This window comes from Pelodiscus sinensis, chromosome 18 (genome assembly GCF_049634645.1).
Source record: "Pelodiscus sinensis isolate JC-2024 chromosome 18, ASM4963464v1, whole genome shotgun sequence".
Taxonomy (NCBI): Eukaryota; Metazoa; Chordata; order Testudines; family Trionychidae; genus Pelodiscus; species Pelodiscus sinensis.
The window spans coordinates 5038866-5063255 of record NC_134728.1 but is presented as its reverse complement, the minus strand read 5'-3'; the positions used below and the strand labels follow the sequence as shown (position 1 = coordinate 5063255).

Genomic DNA, 24390 nt, shown 5'->3' with positions numbered 1-24390 from the left:
AACCCAGGTGTGCTAGATTCCTGCCCTAACCACTGAGCCATCCTGCCTCTCTCCAACGCTCTCCAATTCTTGCAGCTGCTGGTGCAAGAACCTCCCCCTCTGATGCCTTCAGCAGATGGAATAATCGTCCAGTTCCTGCCTATTCAGTTCTACAGCCAGCCACTCTGTCTTTGCTGGACACAGTATTCATGGAGTGGTGCAGAGAGAGAGGTGGTGCCTCGGGTCTGGCCCACTGACAGGGGAAGTAAAGGCAAGTATTGCCCTGGGGTCCAGTGATTCAGAAGGGTCCAGGGCTCTCAGACACCAGTCTGGGTCCTTTAAATCACCTCCGGAGTACCAGATGGCATGCTCCGAATGGCCGAGGGCTGCCTGTGAGGGGGTCTCAGTGCAGCACACTCCAGGCAGTGCTAAGGGCTGGCTGACCTCAGCCCCGCCCCTTCCACCAGAGGCCACACCCCTTCAAGGATCACAGAATCAGGCCCCCCACACCTTGCCCAGAGGCCTGGCAATCTGTCAGCCCCCCTGCCTCAGGTAGACTCCGGTTCCAGTTTTGAAGACGAGGCTAACACCGTAAAATTGAATGGGGGGAATGAGAAATTAATGTCGTGCAAAGTCATAATTATGAAGCTACGGGATCTTCTGCATATGCATGGCAACACAGCAGGCAGTCAGGAATACTCCGTTACAGTGTGTCTACACTGCAAAGTTATTTCGGAATAACGGCCGTTATTCCGAAATAGTGCGAGCGTCTACACAGCAATTCTGTTATTTTGAAATAATTTTGAAAGAACGGATGGCTTATTCCAACTTCTGTAAACCTCATTCTATGAAGAATAATGCCTCTTCTGAAATAGCTTTTTCGAAATCAGGCGTGTCTAGACGCTCCACTTCCGCTATTTCGAAATAGCTCCTCACCAGGGCCGTTCTAAGTTATTCCTCTTGGGGCTCTAAATCAAGATAGCATGTTTACATTAGGGAAGCCTGACTCGGACTAATTCTGAGGCTTCCCTGCAGTGTAGACATGCTATTTTGAAATAACTATTCCGGAATAGCTTATTCCAAAATAACTGCGCAGCGTAGATGTACCCGTAGAGTTTCCATTCGAGGAGCAGCAAAAGGGAAAGCTCCTTTTCTGAATAACAAGGATCTCATTTAATAAATCGTTTCAGAAATAGAAGGAGATGTAAACGTAGAAGATATTTGCAGCAGGAACAGGGCAGATGTGGGAACCCCGATTATGTACCAGTTATGTAGATCAATGGAGAAGAAAAAGAAGAACAAAGAAAAGATCTGAACAGAGATGCCCATATAATAATACTGCAAAGCCAAAACAAATAACAGGGCTACGTCTACACTGGCATGATTTTCCAAAAATGCTTTTAACGGAAAAGTTTTCTGTTAAAAGTATTTTCGGAAAAATCACGTCTAGATTGACAGGATGCTTTTCCACAAAAGCACATTTTGCGGAAAAGCATCTGTGGTCAATCTAGACGTGGTTTTCCACAAAAAAGCCCCGATCGCCATTTACGCAATTGGGGCTTTTTTGCGGAAAACAGTACTATGCTGTCTACACTGGCCCTTTTGCGCAAAAGTCTTTCGAAAAAAGACTTCTGCCCGAACGGGAACAGCATAGTATTTCTGGAAAAGCACTGATGATCTTACATGAGATCGTCAGTGCTTTTCTGGAAATTCAAGCGGCCAGTGTAGACAGCTGGCAAGTTTTTCGGCAAAATCAAATGATTATGCGGAAAAACTTGCCAGTCTAGACACAGCCCAGGAGTTTAGAAATACACTAGCAAATAAGCACCTAAGAAAGGCCATACTGGGTCAGACTAATGGTCCATCTAGCCAAGTATCCTGTCTTTCGACAGTGGCGGGTGCCAGATGCTTCAAAGAGAATTAACAGACCAGGTAATCATCGAGTGATCCATCTCCTGTCATCTTATCCCATCATCTTAAGAATCAACACACAAGCAGGAATGTCAGTAATGCTTTCTGGGACTGACGCAGAAGAAGTCTGATATTTCACACATCTTGGCAGCATTTTAAGTACAACACCTGAAACGGATTAAAGACATGAAAGCCAGAACAGTGACAGGCAACAATATAACTCCCAAGACTATACTGAGAAACAGAAATCTTGTCCTCCAAACTAAACTTCAAATATTTAACACCAATGTAAAGTCATTTTTACTATATGATGCTGAAACGTGGAGATGTATTAGGACATGGCTATCTAAACTTCAGGTTTTCATAAATAGCTGCCTGAGATAAATCCTCAGTATCAGTGTGATGGGGGAGATCACACACGACCCCTTGGAGGTGCCTGCCGGAGTGCAGACAAGGTCACTGCCACTCGCCTTCTTGCTCGCTGCAGTTCCTCGCTGCTCCGTCCTGCTGGGCCAGCCAAGACCCAGAGCTAAGATCACTGTCCCCCTCGAGAAGCAGTACAGACACCTGACATGCATCTGACGAAGTGGGTCTTTGCCCACGAAAGCTGATGCTCCAACACTTCGCTTAGTCTATAAGGTGCCACAGGACTCCTCACCGCTTTTGCAGATTCAGACTAACACGGCTACCCCTCTAGTACAGACACCGAAACTCTTCAGGTCCAAGGAAAATGCAGTTTGGGGCCCAACTTCCTGGGATATCACTCCCCAAATGGGATCAGAACCCTAAATGAATTATTTAGGCAAACCCCCTGAGATAGGCCGAAGGCGGCCCGCTCAGAGGAGCACAGAGGGGATCTGGGGGAGGCAGCGACCCTGGCCGCAATGCCCAGCTATCGGGAGCCGGCGCACAGCGGGCATCAGCCGCAGAGACTTCCCCCGTGGCTGAGAAACCGAGCTGCGGCTAGCCCAGCTCCCGGCGTGCGTCCGCCGAGGGCGAACGCCAGGACTGACGGGCCGAATGGGGCGGGGGAGCAAGCACTGATGCAGGAGGGGCGGTGCGCCGGGAGCACATCACCTCCGGCGGGCCATTTAAAAAGGGCCCGCCAGCAGCGCAGAGGAGAGCGGTTCCTGAGACCGGCTCCAGAGAAGCTTGGAGCCGGGAGCAGAGTAACCCCGCCCCCCAGGATCGTCAGTGCTTTTCCGGAAATTCAAGCGACCCCCACAGACGCGGGCTATCGACGGCCCCAGAACCTGCTGCGGAGAGCAGACGCCTCCTCCACCGGGCGACCAAAGCACAGGAAGGATGGCGGGATACGTGGGGAGCAGGAAGCAGCCCGGGGCAGGGCCCTTTTGGCGTCCGTGGTAGACGTGTTTCGGGAGTGCATCCCACGTCTATTGCACAGGGAGCGAGTAGACCCCTGTGCTTAGGGCCCCGGGCTGGGACCCGGTGAAGAGGGTGGGCCTGGGTCCCCCTCCCCTCCCGCCACCGTAGGGAGCCTAGAGTCGCTCCAGCGCTGGTGGGAGTCTCCAGATGAGACCACAGGGAAGAGCCCCTGCACAGAGGGGCAGACAACCCCTGGGTTCGCGGATCCCCCAGACTCGGTTGAGCGGGGTGATCACACCCAAAGACACTAATCCGGACTAGACTCTGAGACCAGCGGACCAGAATCAAGCAACGGGGTTTGCTGCCCCCCCCCTTCCTGTTGGTAGGGGGTGATTGCACCCCTCGATGCAGTCACAACCCCTTTAACAATGAAAGGGGGAATGTACACTCTGGTTGCTCCCCTAGGTATCCATTGTTTACACTGGGCTTGATAGAAACTAAAAGTGATTTTATTAAGTACAGGCAGTAGGATTTAAGTGGTAATAAGTGAGAACAGGCAGAGCAAAGTAGATTACGGATTTACAAACTTAAAGCCAGGAAGAGCGGGAGAACCTACTGCGTCCCCAAGGCTTAATTACCCTCTCAGTGAAAAATGTCCACCTCGTTTCTAGTTTTTCAATGGTTGGTCTAGTGCTGGTCCGAGGTGGCAGGATGAGAACTCTGCAGGGGAAAATATTGTATTATTCACACAGCAGTGACTACCGGGGAGGCAACGGAGGGTCCCCCTCGGAATATCATTGAACTGTGCCTGGATCCTGACCTAAAGGGAGGGCCATGAGCAAGGGAGCTGACAGGATTGGAGACCTCTGGGCTATGTGGAGGGTGGTTCCGGTGCCCGGAAGGGGCAGGGCATCGGGTGAAAGGGGCGGGGCTGAGGCAGCCAGACCCCAGCACTACCCAGAGGATGCAATCCCCCCCCTCCTTCGCCAGCCCTCAGAGCCGAATAGAGCGTGCGGTGCGGGGCTCTGCAGTGTGCCATGTGCACTCCGGCAGCCATTCTAAAAGGCCCGGGCTCTAGCTGTTGCCGCGGTAGCAACAGCAGCAGCTGGGAGCTCTTTAGAATCACTGGGCCTTGGGGTAGTTGCCCCCTTCCCATCCCGCTCCTCATCAGCAGGCTTGGTCAAACTATTCTTTGCCCTTCCCATCTGAGCTCTAAGAATCATTAACCAGCCCCAGAGAAATTATAGCTGTAATCTTTATCTGGGGAAAGTAGTTGGTTGTATGGAAATGCCAAGAGATCAGCTCTCTGGGTATGTCTACACTACAGCACTAATTCGAACTAAGCTAATTCGAACTAGTGCATCTAGACCTAAAAGCTAGTTCGAATTAGCATTTTGCTAATTCAAACTAGCATGTCCACATTGAGTGGACCCTGAAACGAGGTTAAGGATGGCCAGAAGCAGTGCCGGCAGGGCATCAGGTTAGGACTTAGAGTGTGGAGCTGCTGTCTCAGGCTAGCCGAGGGCTGTGCTTAAAGGGACCTTAGAAAAGACGACACTGGGAGGGAAATGATAGAGGTCTATAAAAACATGAGTGGTGTGGAGAGGGTGAATAAAGAAAAGTTCTTCATTAGTTCCCATATTAGAAGGGCTAGAGGACACCACATGAAATGAATGGGTAGCAGGCTTCAAAGTAGTAACAGAAAGTCCTTCTTCACAAAGCAAATAGTCAGCCTGTGGAACTCCTTGCTGCAGGAGGCTGTGAAGACTAGAACTATAACAGAGTTTAAAGAGGGTATCAGAGAGGTAGCCGTGTTAGTCTGAATCTGCAAAAGCGACGAGGAGTCCTGTGGCATCTTCTAGACTAAGCGAAGTGTTGGAGCATAAGCTTTCGTGGGCAAAGACCCACTTCGTCAGATGCATGTCAGAGTTTAAAGAAGTTAGAAAAATTCATGGAGGTTGGATCCATGGAGTGGTATTAGCCAGGGGGTAGAAATGGTGTCCCTGGCCTCTGTTTGTGGAAGGCTGGAGATGGATGGCATGAGACAAATGGCTTGGTCATTGTCTTCAGTCCATCCCCTCCAGGGTACCTAGTGTGGGCCGCTGTCGGCAGACAGGCTACTGGGCTAGATGGACCTTTGGTCTGACCCAGTATGGCCGTTCTTTTGTTTTTATGTTCTAAGCTCAGGGCTCAGGGGTCTCACTGGACCACCTTGATTTTCATGCACACCTGCTCCTGGGTGGCCAGACTGGCAGCTATCCTGCCCTAGACGGCCACTTTCCTGTGCCTAGTGCGGAGGTCATGGATGAGGTCCACGATGTCCACACTAGACCAGGCAGGCGCCCGCCTCTTGCAGCCCCGGGCAGGCTCTTGGGAACCGCCAGCCTGGTCCCGGGAAGAGGCGGAGGGCTGGGTGGCAGCGGGTGGCTGGCTCGTGCCGTGCCAGGTGCAGGGTCTGCTGGCTGGGTGCTGGCAGGCTTGCACCTGGCACGGGCACCGTAGCCAGACTGTGTCCCTTTAAGGGCTCCGGGGCTGGGAGGGGGGCAGATGAGTTTCCCTGGTGGTGCCCAGAGTGGCCACCAGGGCAAGCTGGGCAGGGCTAGCCTCCCACTAGTTCGAATTAAGTGGCTACACAGCCCTTAATTCGAACTACTTAATTCAAACTAGGTGTTAGTCCTTGTAGAATGAGGTTTACCTAGTTCGAATTAAGCGCTCCGCTAGTTCGAATTAAGTTGGAACTAGCGGTTTGTATGTGTAGCGCCTATCAAAGTTAATTTGAACTAACGTCTGTTAGTTCAAATTAACTTTGTAGTGTAGACATACCCTCTGAGTGCTTAAAATTAAACACATTGTAGGGGGGGGAATACAGGCTTACACACTGGCTTTCATTCTGCTTGTAGGGAAACCCCCCCCAATCGTAGCATTTCCTTGGCTTGAGAAGAATATTGATCATATTTCTGAGAGCAGACACTGCGCTCTATTTCATGTCCTACCAAATGATCCTTCTTTCCCACCTCCAAAATATTAACCTTCCCTCCTGCAGCTAGGACAGTGACAATAGGGCTACTTTTAACAGCACAAGAGCCAGAAGAAGTTGGCTAAATTTTAGTAGCTGGGATTATTTGGCGTAAAACATGGCCATCGACTGATCAGCAGTGGTGGATCCTTTCCCTAATTGCCCACTATGGGCTAGATCCCGGTTCATGAGATCCTTTCCGTTGGCTTCAACAGGTTTTGGATCAGTCTCTTCCTGATGAATTTAAGGAACAAATGCAGTTGGACTATTCTCATCTTGCTGCCTATTTTTGATCATTTCTATTTTAGCTGTATCTAGGTTGCCTTGCGTCAAGTGAAGACAGCATCAAAAAACTCTCATTGACTTCCACGGGCATTAATATTACTGACTGGGATTGACTCACAAATGGCTACTATCCTATAAATAAACTGATGTGTTAAAGTGCAAATAGTCCAGTAGTTTCACTGTGGCATCAACCAGGCAGGTCGCAGAATTAAGCCATCACATTCTACATCGTTCCAAGTGCAGGAGTTTATTTTCCTTTATTAAAGCACGAGTAACCACACAGGAAAATGCCATTTATATTGCAATAGTCATAAGCTCAATTATACCAGCACAACCATTTCAGAAGACAACTAACAAGCTTGCATTTCAGCCAGTCCTTTCTTTCCAGAGGCACCGTACCATAAAGCTTCTATAGTCATCAGAGTTGCTCTTCTTTGAGTAAATTCCATCAAGCATCAATCAGAACGCATAACACACTCACAGCAAAGGCCACAAATCATCCAAAAGCTAAGTAGGCAGACATTTACTGAGTACGTTGTTTCCGTAGGATTGTTGCGCATCGGCTAAGATAACAAATGCATTTCTATTTAAAAAAGCCACCTAACTTTTAACATAAATACATACATCTGTGTGTGTCATCTTAAATGATCGAAGGAACCACAGAGTTGTTCTTTAAAAAGCTCCATAAAAATAATTAATAATCCCACCAAGAACTATAAAAGGAGTTCATTGGGACCCTTTTATCAGGCACTAACTGAACCCTCTGCTGTCAAAAATCTCCTTTGGCTAGGTCCTTGCATAACACTTCTGATTGTGCATCCATTTCAATCTCTTTACACGTTGTGTACATGTCGTGACCATGTCAATGGAGGCGATGGCCAATGGTTACGAAAAGTCAAGATTCCTCAATGAATAGTAGTATTGTTATTACATGCATTAAAAAGACAACACAAAAGAAAACTTACTTTTATCTTCCAAAGGTATGAATGTAAATTGCCAGCAATGGCTTTAAGATATGTTGTTTTAATGTGTTACTCCTCTGCATGCTTCATATTTTATCCTGGGTAATCACATCAACCCTCATTGCTAGTGCAATTGTTTGGGGAGTAGCATTGCAAAATACTTTCTGGGCCTGTCGTTTCCCCCCCCTCAATTCTTAACAGAAAATAATAATTTCAAGTTTTCTACTGAGTCCCTTTACATCCCATGACAAACGCTAGAGATTCCTTCTGGATCCTAGCCCATGCACAATTTCACATAGTTTACAACTGGTCTGGTTCCTAGGTGCGTGACTTAGGAATTTTAATTGTACTCCAAGCCTTGCCAAGAGAGAAACATTTTACATAGAAAGATAACACTGTTCTCATCCAGCATATATAAAGAACAGCGCAGCATCAAAATGTCAGCATATCAACACATTAAAAATACATCATTTTGCAGAACAGAGCACACGGAAATCTGTACAATCGGGATGAAGTGCAAGAATTACTGCCTCTTTCCTTTGGAGCCTACCACTGCCCATCTCAAACTTTTTAAAAAAGCCCCATTGCTTTCAGCCAGTCAGGAAGCTTTTGGCCTTCTCCCTGCTCCTCCCAAGAGTCTCCTGATCTCTAGTGCTACAGAAGGAAAAGGTTCCACTTTCACAGGCACCGTGGAGGGAGAGCCGAGTGGTTTATTCCTCATAAATATAGAATTAATTTATTTATTAATTTTTGAATGACGCAACAGGGCAGATGATTTCACTTGAGGTCCCTAGCCTCTGTTTGAGGCTGGAGACGGATGGCACGAGACAAATCGCTTGATCAATATCTTCGGTCCACCCCCTCCAGGGCACTTGGTGCTGGCCACTGTCGGCAGACAGGCTACTGGGCTAGATGGACCTTTGGTCTGACCCAGTATGGCCGTTCTTATGTTCTTAGGTCACCTGTCTGTTGTGATACAAAATCAATGCACAACTGGATAGTGGGACCCATGAACTGATTGGAGGAGTATGCCCAGAAGGCTCCATCTTCCAGAATTCAGTCTGCCACCCCATTCAGCCAGTCGGCTTATAGAACTGTTTGTCCATACTACAGAGAGCAGGAGGGAGGAGAACAGAAGAACCTGGTGCATTTTCAGCTGTCTTTCTGTCAAAATAGCAGGGCTTTCTTCAGGACAGCCATCACAATAAATAACTTGAAACGTCTTCTCATCTGAAGCCGCTCCATCGATGTCACCTTTCATCTCGACTCCATCGGGAACTGTCTCTGGGAAATGTCTGGCAAGTTGAAATATTAATTCTATATTTATATTGATATGAGAGCATAGACACACCTACACAAACACCCACACACAAAGTGCAATCCATTGTTACAATGAAAATATAGAAAAAGCAATCGCAGCTCTTTCCTCTGAATTGACATTGGTTTGATTTGTCTCACCTTCCACCCCTTCTGAGCTGGTTGTCATTTTTTAGTCCTGTCACACCCCTCAATATGCCCTGCCCTGCACCTCTGCAGGGTAGGATTTGATTTTGTGCGTTCCTTCAGTGCTAGCTGCCCACTTCCCCTGGAGTGGCTGCGAGTTGAGCTATCCAGCCATGTAGTGTCGCTGTCTAATCTTCTTTCTTCTCTGGTTGGCGTGTCTAAACTCTCCCCACCCCCACACGCACAAACAACCCATCATAAGTAATTCTGGAAATGATCTTTGTTTTGTTTCACTGCTCTTCCTCCCCTTGGCATCAGCGAAGCCTCATTTCAGAGAGACGTGGCTGGAATAAAATTCATACCCCAGCACACGGCAACCCATAGTATTTGATGATCCACTGAAATAACTCAGGCAAGGAAAGTTGTTTAGCATTCTGTCTGCTTTCCAGCCTCGACGGCAAAAGAACCCTCAAGAGCGAAGTCTGAGTTTGACTCTTGAATGCCTGAATTCTTTAGAACCGTATGCAAAGTGCATGACATTAGTGGCTCATAAGACTTCAGGGGGGGTTAAGTTGAAATATAGTACTTAACTGGGAGAATGGTGCAATTAGAAAGATGTCAAATGGCTCACTTATCTGCATGCTCTTGCAGTTCTTTAATTTGCCCAGACCCCAGATGGCCTCCGAGGAGTCCAGTCTCCAATGCTGGGTCAGAAAGCTCCTGTTACACAGCTGTGATCTGAGTTAGCTCTGAGGTGGGGGTCGTTGGGCTTTGCTGGCTGACAGGCACCATGGGCAGTTCCATGCCTAGTCATGCGGGATTGTTAGTCCCCTCTGAGTTCTTGCAGGCATAAACCACATCCTTTGCGATGCTGCACATCCGGTTGGACATCTGGAGCTCCGTTCTGAAGGCAGTGGGGAAGCAGAACTTTCTGAAGCATGTCTTGAAGTTCTCATCCAAGAAGGCATAGAGGACAGGGTTCAAGCTGCTGTTGGCATAGCCCAGGGCAGTGCAGAAGCAGGAGATGGCTAACTCGAGCTCGCTCTCAGCCTTGGCGCCCAGGCACTGGACTAACACGAAAATCTGAATGGGGGTCCAGCAAATAATGAAGACAGCAACCACCACCAAGACCATTCGAGTGATACGGCGCAGGTTCCGATCCTTCTCCTTGGAGCCCGACAGGACGCGGACATTCTTAAGACGCCGGATCATGAGGCTGTAGCAAATGGTGATGATCAACACAGGGATCATGAAGGAGAAGAGAAAGACACAAACGCCAAAGACTGGATCCCAGTAATCCACAGGTGTAGGCAGCTTAATTAGGCAATCAATCTCTGCAAAGAAAAGAAATAACAAAGTGTATTGAGAACCATCTGCACATCTGATAATTCGCTTGCAATCACTCTTGCGGCTTATTTCCTTTATTTCGTCAGTGCTCAACAGAACTCAGAGACTCATTGTGCTCGGCACTGTACAAAACACAGAGTAGGAGTCAGCTCTGCCCCTATGAGTTTACAATCTAAGCAGACAAAAGATGGGAGGGAAAACAGAGGTGGAGATAATATGTTTTATTGGCCCAAGTTGCATTGGTGTTAGGGACAAGCTTTTGAGCTAGACAGAACTCTTCTTCAGGTCTGGGAAAGGTTCTTACGGTGTCACAGACAGATAAGAGATTGACTCGATAGCTGAGCATAAGCCATGGACACACATTCTAAAGGGACCATTCAAGGTCATAGGTCCGACTTCATCCACCAGAAGGTCATGAAATATGATTCATGGCACTTAATGGCACAGTCGTCGTCTTAATTCCAAAAATTGTGCTGATACATTGTGTTGCATGCTAAGCGTGGTATTAAGTGAAAGTTAAAACCATGGCCACTCAGTGTATTCGGTCTCATGTTGAGCTTGGCGAGCAGTCAGAAAATCTCATTGGTCCCTTGAGGCTTGTAGGCAAATTTGAGAAGATCATGCTCTTGTCGTTGTTATCAGACTACTTGAAACGGAACTAGGCAAGGGCCAGATTAATGGTTTTATTTCTCTGTTTATAGAAAAAAAAACCCTGTTCTGGGTGCCAAGATCAGGATTAACTTCCCTGGCTCAGGAATTGTTATGGCTTCAACAATGTGGACATGACCACTGCTGGTTGCTAAGATTTTTCAAAGGTTGAGTGCTTTTGTGAATACTGACCAGCAAAATCAATGGGCTTTGAAGGGATCCTGGATCCCACAGCCCTCTTCAAATAGAAAATTAGGGGCTGGGATAGAACACCTTGCAGAGAAAGAGGGGTTAAGATGGGAGGAACCAGCAGGATTTTCAGAATTTCCAAAAAAGGAAAGATTCTAAAGAAATTGGCCAGGAAGACAGAGCTAAAGGTGCTACATTTCTGAGGCCTGATCTACACTGATGCTGTAAGTCGATCTAAGTTGCACTAGTTCCGTTACACAAGTTACATAACTGAAATTAACATAATTTAGGTCAATTTACAGCAGCGTTCACACACTTCCGTCAACATAGCTTCTCCTTCTCACAGGAGATGGATTACAAACTTTGATGGGAGCGTGCTCTTCCATCAACTTAGTGGGTATTCACCAGACCCACTTAATCGACACCAGTGCATCAATCGCAGCAGTGCCAATTTAGCGAGTAGTGTATGCATGGCTGGAGTCTCTATCAGTAGTGATTACTTAGAGATGGTGGTTACATTTTTTGATTTTTCAGGATCCAACAGCTGAGTTGCCAGTGAATTAATGTGACCATAGCGTATCCATACATAATTAACACTTTTTTTAAAAGGACTCTCACTGTAAAATTGTATGAGGGACTCTTGCACGCATGAGGATAACACATGCATATGAACTGATTAATAGACATTGGGGTAATCAAATCTCATGCTTCAGATTGCAAACTGGGGTAAGAAAGGATGATTTTCTCTATCCACGTGCAGCGTTCACATCACCAGAGGATAAAAGCCTACTATAGCAACCAGCCAATGGACCTACTGCTTTATCTCAATTAACAAAAATCTATATTGTGGAGATGAAGGTTATGGTTCAAAACCTGCTTGCAAGCCCATGATGGAAGGAATGTCACAACAGCAGACTTAATGGGCTAGTGGCATTGGAACCCTGTACACATATTGCATGGATGCAGAATCTGCTTTGGAGACTATCCCCTGGTAATTCATTTTTACTGACCATTATTTTCATTCTCAGCTGAGCCCATCACCATAGCTGGGATTCCAAAGACTGAAGCCAAGGCCCAAATGCAGATGTTGACCACTTTGGCCTTGTGCGGGGTGCGGATATCCAGCGCTTTGATGGGGTGGCAGATGGCAATGTAGCGATCCACGCTCATCATCGTCAGGGTGAAAGTGCTGGTGAACATGTTGTAGTAGTCGATGGAGATGGCGATCTTGCAGAGGGCGTTTCCAAAGGGCCAGAACCCAAGGAACGTGTCCGTACCCTGGAAGGGCAAGGTAATCAAGCACAGGGTATCGGCCAGGGCAAGATTAAAGATGTAAATGTTGGTGGCTGTCTTCATCTTGGTGAATCTAAAACAAAGAAAAGATTAATAGACACAATTCCACGTGATTCCCAGTTCCATTGGTTGTGACAGGACTAGCACTGGCAGTCAGGGACACTTACATGGCACCTTTCTTCCAGAAGCAACACAAGGCCATTTATAAATTGTGGCCTGGATCCTGCAATAAAATCCACATAGGCAGAGCCCTGTGCGTGTTTGGATTCCAGCTGGCGTCAGCAGGACTGCCCATTTAGATCCATCCTACGATCAAGACATACCTAAAACCTCAGCAGGAGGTAGTGGGAGGTTTGAAAAGGCGTTTTAAATTAACTCAGGGATGGTGTAGACGGAGCTTGATCCTGCCTTGAGGGTGGGGGGCTGGACTCGATGACCTCTCGAGGTCCCTTCCAGTCCTATTATTCTATGATTCTATGATTCTATGATTCCTTCCCAAAAAACCACGATTCCCTTCTTGCATCCTTCCCAGCCCTCCTTAAGGTCTGATGGCTACTCCCAAGCAGAGCGGAACACACTTCTAGATTTTTCAGTTTCAGTACAACATCGGATCGAAAGGAGAAGACATACATTCCGGCCATGCTTGCAAGCCAAGGATGCCATTGTTTTAGGACGAGAGAGCCTAGGGATGAAATTGACCTGTTTTCATTGTCTCCCCTGGCTAAATGTAGCGCAAAATGTATAAATATAAAAGATCAAAGTCAATAACATTTTCAAAAATCCATTTTCCTCATCTAAGGAATTAGTATTGAAAGTAGTGAAGAAATGTGCTTTGTTGGGGATTGAGCACGCAAATATTGATTACTGAAGACAATGCCCAAATTTCCATGAACTTCATGGAAAAGCAAGATCAGACCTAAAAATGTTTTAACCTAGGCACATAGGCTATATGTCTACACTACTGAGTTTTCCTGTGATACCAGAGGTATTCCAGAAAAATGCTGCCATGTCCAGGGAACGCATATGCTCTTCTGAAAGAGCAGATGTGCTTTTTCAGCACTTCTGAAAAGTGCAAACCTTGAAAGAAAGAAGGGATGTACCGAAAAAGGGTTTTTTTCTGACATTTGGCCCAGTGTAGATGGGCCAAATGTCGGAAAAGCCTATTCTGAAAAAAGAAGCTGAAAAAGTGATGCAAATTGCGTAGCTTTTTCTGAAAGAACAGTGTAATGTAGACATAGCCATAATGTGTTGCGTTCAACAGCTCCATTTTCAATCTCTTTTCAAATGTATGATTTCTCTGTAAAAATGTACTCAGGGCTGAAGTAATAGTGAGTCACAACTAGCTAAGGACCCAGGAAAATCAATTGTTTCATAAAGATGGCTTCCTAGCGAGGGTGCAGTAAATTGTACTTAACATGTTTGGGGATACTTTGAGAGCAATCTCTCAAGACAGAAGGTTGTCTCAATAAGAGGCATCTTGTTCTGTACAGGTTTAATTGTAACTATCTGAGCTTTTGATTTCTTTAGCAATTTTGGACTCGTTTGACATCTCCAAACACTCTATTCAATGCATACCTACTATGAAAGATAATAACTCAAAATACTGCTTACTTGTGGTTTAATAGCCTACAAATACCCAACTTGGCATAAGTGTGGTCTGTGGACAGTTTGTTACCAAACACAAACATCAGATTGTCAGATGTTGGCTTTATGTTTGCATTTTCTACTCATCAATGTCTAATCATGTTTATGACTACAGAGGTCTTTTTAAAGCAGATGACATTCTGGAAATAAACCTCTCTCATCTGTTGGCATTTAAAACTTGACAGAGGAATTAAAAATAAAATAAAAACCTTGGCAACCTCTTCTAGAAAGAGAAGAATATGAATATGTGGAGAATTTTGGAAATTAGTGCTGCTAATTCTTGTTAGCGTGTGTGTGTGTGTGTGTGTGTGTGTGTGTGCGCGCGCGCGTGCGCACTCAGTATTCACAGCACTGTATTTTTTTAAAAAATGTTGTGGAAATCAGAAATCACCAAGCCTTCAGCTGTTCATTTGCTGTGATCAGTTGGGAGTGGAGAAGCCAGAGATCACATAACGAACAAAACCCAGGACTTTTAAGCAAGGACGCTGGAACATTTGTAGAACTGGGGAGAAGGGCAAGGCGAGTCTGACCCCTCCCTCTCTGCATCTGACTGCCCTGGTGGTGAGCCGTCTGCCCTCTCTTGCAGTGCCACAGTAATCACCAGTGGGCAAAAGATGTAATTGCAGCACCTCACTGACAGAATCTATTATTCTGCTGGGGAAAAAATCTGCGGGGGACATGAATTCTGTGCTTATGCTTTTTTTTGGTTAAAAATGGGGGGCATGGCCCTCCCACATCTAAAAATAGGGTTGTCGTGGTCCTCTGACCTTCCCATTTATGGTGCTTTAAAAGTCCTGGGAAGACTTACAGGATTTCCCAGGACAGCTTCCCCCTAAAAAGTGATAATTTGGGGCAAACTGAGACAGTAGCAGCTCTAATGGAAATTGGTTTTGAAAGGCATAGTGATTTGTTTTCTTTTTATTTTGGAGCATGTTTAGATCTGTTAAAGAGCAAGCACTGTAATTTTGAGGTGGATAAATGGATTTTCTTTTTCATCTATAAGGACAGGGGCACTCCTTCTGCGTTACGTGAAAATTAATCATAACTGTGGGGCTGCCTTTGGCACCTCCCTGATTAGCTATGGGGACAGTGAGAAAGCTAGAATGTCAGCTGTAGCGTGGGGCTGGGAGACAGCCATTAAGACTTCACTGCCCATAGAGGTATCATTTAACCTCAGCTACAAAATGGACTCTGACCATGGCGCTGAGTCCACCCCCCATTTCACACAGGCAGTCAGTCATCAGTCACTTAGGGTACGTCTACATGGTGCCGTCGATGGAGCCATGTAGATGAGCTTTGTAGACATAGCAAAATGAAGCGGTGATTTAAATAATCGCCACTTCATTTACATCAAAATGGCTGCCGTGCTGTGCCGATCAGCTGTTTGTTGGCTCAGCGCGCTAGTCGGGACGCTCAGCGGTCGACATCAAAAGCCTTTGTCGACTATCCCGGTAAACCTCATCCCACGAGGCATGACGGGGCAGTCGACAAAGGCTTTTGATGTCGACCACTGAGCATCCCGACTACCGCGCTGTACCGACAAACAGCTGATCGGCACAGCACGGCAGCCATTTTGATGTAAATGAAGCGGCGATTATTTAAATCACCGCTTCATTTTTCTATGTCTACAGAGCTCATCTACATGGCTCCGTCGATGGTACCATGTAGTGTAGACATACCCTTAGGGGACATCTGCAGAGCATCTTTCACTTGAAATAAACTACACAATTTGCGTAGCTTATTTCGAGTTATTTTGAAACAGCTTATTTCATCATTTGGCGCTGTCTACATAGCACCAAATTTTGAAATAACTCACTATTCTGAAATGCCCCATAACCCTCGGGGAATGAGGGTTATTGGGACGTCAGAATAAGCCATCGTTATTTCAAAATCTATTTCGAAATAACAGGCTGCTTCAGTAGAGGCAGAATAGCTATTTCGGGATACTTGCGGGATCCCAAAATAGCTGCGCAATGTAGACGTACCCCCAGTTACTATTGACCTGGACTGATTGGGGCCTAAAGCACCAATACAATGATGGTAGCTGACACCTTGAGTGAAAGGTGAAGCTCCTCTGAGCAGAGGGATGCAGTTTAGGCAGGTCGACATTGCAAATGAGGCAGGGATTTAAATATCCCGCGCCTCATTTAAATAAAAAATGGCCGCCGTGTTTTGCCAACTCAGCACTTTGTCAGCAAAAAGCGGCAATCTAGAGGGGGATCTGTCGAGAAAGGCTTTCTTTCTCGACAGATTCCCCCTCTAGTCTGCCGCTTTTTGCCAACACAGTGATGAGTCAGCAAAACGTGGCAGCCATTTTTATGTAAATTAGGCACAGGATATTTAAATCCCTGCCTCATTTGCAATGTCAACCTGCCTAATCTGCATCCCTCTGCCGACAGAGGGATGCATTCTAGACATACCCTGAGGCACTATTGGAAAGCTACCAGACTCTATGCTGACGAGGGGGATAGAGGAATGTGTACAGCAAAGCATATGAAGCTAGAAGTCAAGTACATTGTATTTTCATTCATTCTTCATTGTGGATTCAGCCATTCATCTCCCAACACACTTGAGTGTTTGCAAAGCATAGGTACAATACTGCACAACCTCAGTCATCCACAAATCTCGGGAAATACTAGAAATGAGGACTTTGGATTTGCCTGTCTCTAGAGGCTCTGAGGTCTCTGTCTGAGCTCTCCAATTGATCATTGCCTTGGAGGCTCCGAATCTTGATGGTGTTAGTCTACACAGCTGAATGTCCTACTTTTATACTCATCTATCTGTATCTGTGCACATGCCGTTAGCACGTGACCCTGCCTCGTTCAGACTGTCTTATGATGTCTCACTGACGGATTGCATCAGGGGATATTTGATTAGGAGTGTAGTGAGGCAGCTTGGCCTGGAAGGAGAAGAACTCCCCAAGACACCCCGGTCGGCAGGGCCAAAGCAACCCAGCCCCGCCCACAGGAAACAGAGGGTTGAGGCCAGAAGTATAACGCTAGGAGCTCAGTCACAGAGGAAGCCAGATGCCATGTTCAGACTCCAAAGGGGGGAGGCTCGGCCACACCGCGAAGGAGAGGAGAACTGGCCGGGCCCTCCAGGACCACTAGCAAGCCCAGAAGGCTGCTCAATACCGCCAGGACTACTGGCAGACTCAGAAGACTGGCCAGGAATGCCAGGACCACTGGTAGACCCACAACACTGGCCAGGACCACCGGGACTGCTGGGAGACCTAGAAGACTGTCCTGGACTGTTAGAACTGATATCCCCAGATCCTAAGCTGATGAAACCCTGCCGTAGTCTTCATTCCCTGCAGACCCAGAGGAACAGGGAACAAACCAGGTAGACCCACAGGGGGAAATGGGAAGTAGCCCAGGATAGGCGATCCGTGTCCGGCTGAGGAAATGGAGGTGAACTGGGCAGCAGGTTGTGGCCAGGATCCCCACAGACCCAATGTCAGCCAGAGCTGTCACTGGTAGGACTGTTCTTTGGCCTGAACTATGGTGGGCCTGCCCTGAAGCAGGACTATGCTGGACTGTTAACCCATCTGTTTCCAGTGTAGTGAAGCCACTTGGCCTCCTCCCAGACCAGGACAAGTACATGGAGGTGCACATGACACCACAATCAGGAGCCAATGGCTTCTTGCACTCGCTGATCTTGCACTAAAAAGTAGAATTTTGAGTTCTTCACAGGATAGTCTAAGAGATCAACAAATTCATGAGGACGTCCGTCTGTCCGCTTGAAAGCTCCTGATTCTCTATATTTTGGTTGGTCTCCAAAGGGCCACGGGACCACGCGTTTCTAAAGTTACAGGCTAACACAGTGACCCCGCTGAGATTTCTTTGCCCCAGTGAAGGGGACATTAAAAAGCCACAGCTGTGTGTCTTTCACCAATATCGATCGATAGAATGTGAAGGCTTTGAACACTTGCAAGGGGCATGAAAAATAACTTACATGGCTTTTTTTTCTGGCTGTAAACATTAATTGGAAAATGCTGGGAGATGTGCAGCCCCTTGCCAACCTCAAATAGGACATAATTGGCTCTTCAAGCTCAACTGCTCCCTGATCAACTCCTCATTATTTAGTGGGTTGTTTAATAGGAACCTGTGCATGCATCTAAATTACTGACGCTGCACCCGAACGCTGAAAAAGAGGTTATACAAAGTCTTTTTATTTAGAAAAAAAATGTAACCGTGGGGTATAATGACATAAATAAAGTGTTTTAAAAGCAGGAACATGTTCCAGTAATTTGTAGTAACAAATAGATTTCCGTGGAGAGGAATGTCACTTGCAGAACCTCAAGTATCAGAAAAAGCAAAAAGAAAACAGAGTTTTGGTATTTATTTCTGCTTCAAACTTCTTTCAGGTCATTTCTATGGGACTAATTACACTGTCTGATAGCTCAGAAAAGTTGAAATGCCCCAAAAGGCTCTGGCTTTTTCATTTTTGACTGTTATAAAAGCAACAATAATCATAATAAAGACAAAATTTTAAAATAGTGTTTTGAACTCTAGTGAAATGAGCCTCTAAATTTCCATAACATATGAACTAGGGGTCATCAAATAAAATAGGTAGCAGTTTTAAACAAACACAAGGAAGTTTTTCTTCACGCAGCGCACAGTCAACCTGTGGAACTCCTTGCCAGAGGATGTTGTGAAGACCAGGACTTTAACAAGGTTCAAAAAAGAAATAGATACATTCATGGGGATTAGGTCCATCAACGGCTATTAGCCAGGATGCGTAGGAATGGTGTCCCTAGCCTCTGTTTGTCAGAGGCTGAAAATGGATGACAGGGGATGGATCACATGATTCCTGTTCTGTTCACTCCCCTCTCAGGCATCTGGTATTGGCACTGTCAGCAGACAGGATACTGGGCTGGATGGACCTTTGGTCTGACCCAGTATGGCCGTTCTTATGTTCTTATGAATTAATAGTCTCCCATCATCAAAGCAATTTTGGTTGGAACCTTATCAGCTTTTCTAGTGTATGCCCGGCAATGACAGAGGAAGAAACCCACACAGATACTACCTATGGAATAAGTCATCCTCCACCTAACAATGGATTAAATTAATCTTTCATGGTGTTAAGAAGGGGCTGATCTTAAGAGTCAGTCACCGGGGAGTTTTGAACAATTTGTGGGACTTTGTGATGGCGCGTCGCGGTTCCCCTCGATCCTGCACCCCTGTAGCAGCAAGAACAGACTCCACCAGCCAATAGATTAGAGAGGATTTATTGCTTCTCCAGGATACAGTACAGCATAGACGTGATGTGGTTACAGGAGTCAAGGCCAGGATGCCTCAGACCCCTGCGGTTAGGGGGTCCATCACCCCCCTTTAGACCTCCAGTCCTCCGCTTAGGTTGTTCCCTTCATGTTTTCCAGCCAGCAACTGACCCTTCTCCCAACACTCACTTCCTTTGTTCCATCTCTTCCCTTAACCGGTAGAACCGGTTCGGTCACTGTCATGGGGGCCCTCAATGTGCCCCCCTCTGGGCAGTGCTTACAGACAGAGGCCAGTAGGGGTCATCCACAGCCCAAACACAGGAACCAGCAAGGTACTGATGTGACTCCGTTTGGGTAAGATCCCCCACCACCACCACCACCTATTCAGCTCTCATCTGACCTACTCAGCACTACCTGAGTTTGCCAAAGTGGGCTGGAAATATTGAGCGCGCCATCTCAGGGGGTGCCATATCTCACAGCTGACCCAGACATTCTTTGGCTTTGGGGCTCACCCTCACAGGCCCTAGGAAGCCACTGGCCACACAGAACCACACGTTTTGCTTTTTTACAAAGAATCTTTAAGTTCTACATTTTGTGGAAAAAAATAAAGCCCTCTCCAGTAGAACCCTGCACCACCAGTGCACGCAAAGGATTATGAGAAATCGATACTTCAGCCGCGGGCGGTGGGGCTCAGGTTGCAGACTCCAGGACTCTAGGCGGGGGGCGGGAGGGGCGACGGGGGCTTTCAGATTTAATTTTAACGGTGGGAAAATGGGTTTTTTATGTTTTTATTGGAGAATCTGGGGTTTTTTCAATCATTGAAAACTACGGTCACTGATTATCATGCTAATATATTCATGGTGGACAGCCCCACTATCCCAATGGGCAATGTATGCATTGTTAGGGTGGAGATTTGACAACCAGCTGACGTAACCCCCTACCACGCTCCATAACACATGAGCCAAGGGAACTCCATGAACAACACACACACACAACCAGAAAGCTGGAAGCCTTCCTTGGCACTCCCAAAGGCAGAATTCAGTTGATCTAAAACTTAATGTTGGCGTATGAACAAAACCTCCAATTTTGGAAGGACTGGTCCTGAATGTCACCAGCATGTCACACAATGTACGGATTCAGCAAGCGTGTCCAGGCCAGTGGCAAATTGGGCCATTACCAACTGAGAAGGCACAAATTACAGCTTTTGAAAAACTGGTCTATACCAGGACTTTAGTGCACATTGTCCAGGTGGGATAGCACCGCTCTGAGTTGTACCTGATGAGCTATCTGCAAGGCAGTAAACAGCTCAGAAGACAGCAGCTCGCTCAGCCAGTAGCAGAACAGAAATAACTAAACAAAGCCTATTATTATTTCTAGCTGCACTTCATTAGCTCCCTGGTAAACAAAAGGCAGGCTCTAATCATTTATCACAAAGGCAGCTTTCTTCCCCCCCACAGAGCCATTCTTTCTGCAGACGTAGGCCACGTATTCACTTCCCAGAAGTTCGATGCTACAGTGATCAACCTTCCGGAGTTCGATTTAGTGGGTCTAGTAAAGACCCGCTAAATCGAATGCTGAAGGTGCTTCCAGCGATGCTGGTACTCCTTGAATCAGGAGGAGTAAGGAAAGTCAGTGGGAGCGTTTGCTTCCATCAATCTCCTAGTCTGGAGACAGCAATGAAGTTCGAATTAAGGCACATCAACTCCTGCTATGCAATTAATGTAGCTGGAGTTGTGTATCTTAATTCATACTTCCATGTAAGTAGAGATATGGCCTGAAAGTCAGCCAAATGGCACTCAGTAGTGCTGTGCCATGGCTGCATTTCTGAGACCAATCTGACAACACTGAGCAAGGCTGAATGGCCAGGAGTCTCCCCTACGCATGAGGAGTGACACTTGAAATGGGAGAGGGGTTGAAATACATTGTCCTTTGGTTCCATTCATGATGTTCTGGATAAATTCTCCATGGATTCTTGTATATTAGGTGCTTGATTCAAAGCACATACAGTTCAGTCGCAACCTTCTCATTGACTTCAGTGGCCTTTGGATCAACCCCTTGGTCAATAGTGAAATAATTCACATAAGAATTCAGTTGATCTAAAAGTTAATGTTGGCATTTGAACAAAACCTCCTATTTTGGACAAACTGGTCCTGAACTAAAGTTCGCATGTTAGATCTATATACAGGTACTGCAGTCCTGAGGGGCAGCCCTAAGGGGGTGTCTGCCCCATACTGGTGGAGAAAGAGTTAAAAGGAGCCCTGGAGAGGTTGTGCAGCAGGCAGCCAATCAGAGAAAGGCTGCAAGAAGCAGCCTATCAGGGCAGAGGACGCCCATATATAAAAAGGGCTGCAGGGCAGAGGAGTCAGCTCTCCTAGGGTATGTCTACACTACAGCACTAATTCGAACTAACTTAATTCGAATTAGTTAATTCGAACTAAGCTAATTCGAATTAGTGCATCTAGACCTAAAAACTAATTCGAATTAGTGTTTTGCTAATTCGAAATATCACGTCCACACTGAGCGGACCCTGAACCGAAGTTAAGGCTGGCCAGAACCAATGCCGACAGGGCATCAGGTTAGGATTTAAGAGCGTGGAGCTGATGCCTCAGGCTAGCCAAGGGCTGTGCTTAAAGGGACCCAACCCCCACCCCAGACAGACAGTTCTCAGGGGTCCCTGCTTGCTTGTCTACCTCGATGAGGGACAGCAAAGCAGTCCTGGCTTGGAGTGTCCTGACTGCCCACACTTGGCACATCACAGCACTCGGCCATCAGCCCAGCTGCACTTGCCGCAGGCTGCCATCCGGGGAGAGGGAGGTCAATTGGGGGGCTGTCAGGATCCGGGAGGCCCTGCAGGAGAGCTTCCACCCCGAGGATCCAGCAGAGCCACCCCAGTCCTCCCCGTCAGGGGCTCGTGCTCCATTCCTCCCTCACCTCCTTCCACTTACCCCTCCCTAGCCCCCCTTCCTGATGTAAAAAATAAAGGACACGTGTGTTCAAAAGTAGAAACTCTCTTTAACAAAACTGGGGGGGGGGGGGAATTAACCTCTGGGGAGACTGGGAAAAGGAGGTGGGAGGGGGAAGAGAGAGAGTGGGAGAGGGGAGGTGGAAACCTGGGAGGAGGGAGCTGGAAGGGGGAAGCCAGGGGAAGAAGGAGGAGGGGAAGTATAAAACTATGGTACGCTATATCTTCAGTACTGTGTACAGCTGTGTCTCCTCACCTCTAAAAAGATATTTTGGCCTTGGAAAAGGGTTCAGAAAAGGGCAACTACAATGATTAGGGGTTTGGAACAGGGCCCATATGAAGAAAGGCTAAAGAGACTGGGACTTTTCAGCTTAGAAAAGAGGAAACTGAGGAGGGATATGATAGTGGTCTATAAAATCATGAGTGGTGTAGAGAGGGTGAATAAAGAAAAGTTCTTCATTAGTTCCCATAATAGAAGGACTAGAGGACACCAAATGAAATGAATGGGAAGCAGGTTTAAAACTAGTAAGTGAAAGTTCTTCTTCACACAGCACATGGTCAACCTGTGGAACTCCTTGCTGCAGGAGGCTGTGAAGGCTAGAACTAGAACAGAGTTTAAAGAGACGTTAGATAAATTCATGGAGGTTGGGTCTATGGAATGCTGTTAGCCGGGGAGTAGGAACGGTGTCCCTGGCCTCTGTTTGTGGAAGGCTGGAGATGGATGGCACGAGACAAATCGCTTGGTCATTGTCTTTGGTCCATCCCCTCCGGGGTACCTGGTGCTGGCCGCTATCGGCAGACAGGCTACTGGGCTAGATGGACCTTTGGTCTGACCCAGTACGGCCGTTCTTATGTTCTTATGTTCTAAGCTCAGGGCTCAGGGTCGGGGGGTCTCACTGAACCAACTTGATTTTCATTCATACCTGCTCCTGGGTTTGCATGTGGCCCCTGGTGGCCAGGCTGGCAGCCATGTGGGTGTAGACGGCTGTGTTCCTTTGGCTAGTGTGGAGATTGTGGACATTGGAGGCCTCCCCACAAACCTCGATGATGTCTACGATCTCCGCACTAGATTAGGTGGGCGCTCACCTCTTGCAGCCCCGGGCAGGCTCCTGGGAGCTGCCAGCCTGGTCCTGGGAAGAGGGGGAGGGCTGGGTGGCAGCGGGTGGCTGGCTCATGCCATGCCAGGTGCAGGGTCTGCTGGCTGGGTACTGGCAGGCTTGCAACTGGCACAAGCACTGCACTCCAACTGGGCACCGCTTACCTCAGAGCTGTGTCTACATTGGCACCCCTTTCCAGAAAAGGGATGCTAATGAGACGGATCGCAATTGCAAATCCGCGGGGGATTTAAATATCCCCCGCGGCATTTGGATTTACATGGCTGCTGCTTTTTTCCGGCTACTTTCAAGTAGGAATAAGAAATCCTCCGGAAAAGGGCTTATTTTCCAGAGAATCACGTCTAGACTGGCGCTTTTCTCCGGCTTATCCCCAAGCCAGAAAAAAGCGGCAGCCATGTAAATGCAAATGCCGCGGGGGATATTTAAATCCCCCGCGGAATTTGCAATTCCGAAGTCTACATTAGCATCCCTTTTACGGAAAGAGGTGCCAATGTAGACACAGCCCAAGAGAGAAGGTGGATGCTCAAGATTCTAGCTCACCTCAGACAGATGGGTATTATTCAAATCTGTGGGGGAAAGATACTGGTTTCTTTTCTCTCTTGATAGGGAAACATATAAACTTGTTAAATCAGCACGCCTAGAAGGCTAGGCAGCCCTGTGCAATTTGGAGCTATTCTGCTTCAGAGCAAGTCTATTTAAAGAAGGATCTCAGAACACTGTCCAATATGTGGCCAATCGGATCTATGGGTAGGTGTGATTTATTTTTTGTGTTGGCATGCATTTTGAAACTAATCACATTTGGAAACCAGGCTGAATTCGAAAATGGCTGCAGAGATCCATGGTTCAGAGCAGCCCTAGGTCAGCAGTAACCAAAAATCGCCATCCTCTGTCCAACCGTTACATGGTCCACGTGAAATAAGTGAGCAATCTCAGTCTAGGAGACAAGAATTCATTTCTAATCTCAATGGCAGTCTCAGCAAGAAGGTGAGTCCACCTGCCTGGATTGTTTTTATGGATGGACTGTTCAGGGTAGGACAGAGTAGCTATGG

General features: G+C 47.0%; 1 protein-coding gene across 1 annotated transcript in view; it reads right to left on the bottom strand.

Annotated features, from left to right (window-relative positions):
• Positions 1-6760: 6760 nt before the first annotated feature.
• The window catches only part of OPRL1 (opioid related nociceptin receptor 1), a 35908-nt gene continuing 18278 nt past the window's right edge, over positions 6761-24390 (bottom strand). Inside the window, exons 3-4 of the mRNA XM_075901017.1 lie at positions 12117-12472; positions 6761-10256 (exon numbers count right to left, since the gene is read on the bottom strand). Of these exons, the coding sequence (XP_075757132.1) occupies positions 9733-10256; positions 12117-12472 (880 nt within the window). The 3' untranslated portion in view covers positions 6761-9732. The remainder of the gene's footprint in view (positions 10257-12116; positions 12473-24390) is intronic.